At 36.0% G+C, this 1,833-nt stretch overlaps 1 protein-coding gene across 5 annotated transcripts in view; it reads right to left on the bottom strand.

Annotated features, from left to right (window-relative positions):
- The window catches only part of RUBCN (RUN and cysteine rich domain containing beclin 1 interacting protein), a 94,511-nt gene that overhangs the window by 8,453 nt on the left and 84,225 nt on the right, over positions 1-1,833 (bottom strand). For all 5 annotated transcript variants that reach the window (XM_023509019.1, XM_023509017.1, XM_023509020.1 and 2 more), the window contains one exon: positions 19-79. In XM_023509019.1, coding sequence (XP_023364787.1) covers positions 19-79 — 61 coding nt within the window. The remainder of the gene's footprint in view (positions 1-18; positions 80-1,833) is intronic.

Here is a 1,833-nt window from a genome sequence, read left to right on the forward strand (position 1 = left end):
AAAAAAAAAAGTACTCACAAGGACTGAGAGGAAATGAAGGACTTGTTGTTTGAGGCTGTGCTCCTTCTGATGTCAGCATCTAAATGGAAACCAGAGATGACTGGAGTGGGCATGGAAAGGGAGGCGGTAAGGAAGGGATAATAAAAGCATTACAAGGTATCTTGTAAGCTAAGCACTCGGGGCAGCAGTGAGGTGTGATACTCTACGCAAGATAAGGAAAAGGTGAACCACTAAGCACAACTTATAATTTAGCTTTATTCAAGTCAAAACCAGAATGAATTAGTGACATTATGCACAGCACTGAAAAGGTCAAAGTGTTACAAATCTGGGTGGAAACAGTGAGGGAATCATCCTAAGCACACAAGGACACAACCTCTAGCAAGCAGAAACATGACATGAATGATTCAAATTTCTCCCTCATTCTCTAAATCTCAAGCTTTTTTAAATGGCAAGCTCACAGAGACAATAACTCCACATCTGGCTCTTTATATATATATATATATATATACATATATAAATATATATATACATACATATAACAATTAGTGTCTAACACATAACTTGTGTCATAGAGGTTATTCATTAAATGTATGTGGAAGCTGGATGCTGTGGCATAGGTCTGTAGTCCCAGCTACTCAGGACACTGAGGCAGAAAGATTCTCTGAGCCCAGGAGTATGAGGCTGTAGTACACTGACTGCACATGTGAATAGACACTGCACTTCAGTCTAGGTAACACAGAGAGACCCACCTCTCTAAGGAGATTTCTAAAACTAATGTGCTTGAACCTCCAGAGACCTCATCTACCAAACATGTTTGATGGAGGGGAATGTGAAATACAGTAGTCATATTCGAGAAGGGAAGATAGAACCGAACCAAGTCACGAAAACAAGACTGCTCTGATAAATACCATTTCTTACTTCCTGCAAGGCCCAGTGAAAAGACCTTTAATTAAGCCCACACAATGATCAATCTACTGTGTCTGAATACTCATTAGAGCTTGTATGACATTACTCTGCCCTTGACCATGAGCAGCTCCATTGTTCCTCAAATGTTTCCCTTGCACATAGATTTTTTTGTATGTACAGCTAGATTACAAAATCTCCCTGTGAAAAAATAAGATTGTCTTTAATTCTTCTTTTGACTCCAAAATACTTAGCACAAGCTCTGTATACAAGTATATACTCAAATAATATTGTTGATAAACTAATGTCTTCAAAGCTATATACATGGGTAAGATAACTGGATTGAAATCTGTTTTCATATGCTCTCTAAGCACAGAAAACCAAGACAATACATTTTTGCTGGCAATTAACAAAGCCTATTTTAACAACAAAAATGTTCATGTATGTCATATTTTCTATTTGAACTTACACCACCAAAATCCAGATCCCAATGCACTGCTGTCTATTTATATCTAATTAGTGCTAGTAAAGAAAAAAAATGTAAACTAGAAAAAAAGTAGACTAGACTGTCATAGACCATCTGATTTGCAACATGTATTTAGATAACACTCATACACTGCCTTGGATTTATATCCTAGCACTTCTCACAGTGCTTTGTACCTAAATCTTAGTTAGATATATCTGAATAAAGAGCTAACCAATTTTGTTACTTTAGTACCAGGCTATTAAAGAAAACAGTATACACTAGAGAGAATAGGTAGGTGATAGTTCATGGCTGCTAAGGAACCTCTGTCTGCATAAGATTATTTAGAAGTTCTTCATTCTCACAGAGAGGAAATCTTTTTTTCTTTGAGAGAAAAATAAAGTCATTCTCTTCTCTTTAGAAAATACAATAAAGTCATATTTTTCATGTTTCCTTTTTTTTTTTTT

The sequence above is a fragment of the Otolemur garnettii genome, unplaced genomic scaffold (genome assembly GCF_000181295.1).
Source record: "Otolemur garnettii isolate 467f Iridium unplaced genomic scaffold, OtoGar3 scaffold00310, whole genome shotgun sequence".
NCBI classification, from domain to species: Eukaryota; Metazoa; Chordata; class Mammalia; order Primates; family Galagidae; genus Otolemur; species Otolemur garnettii.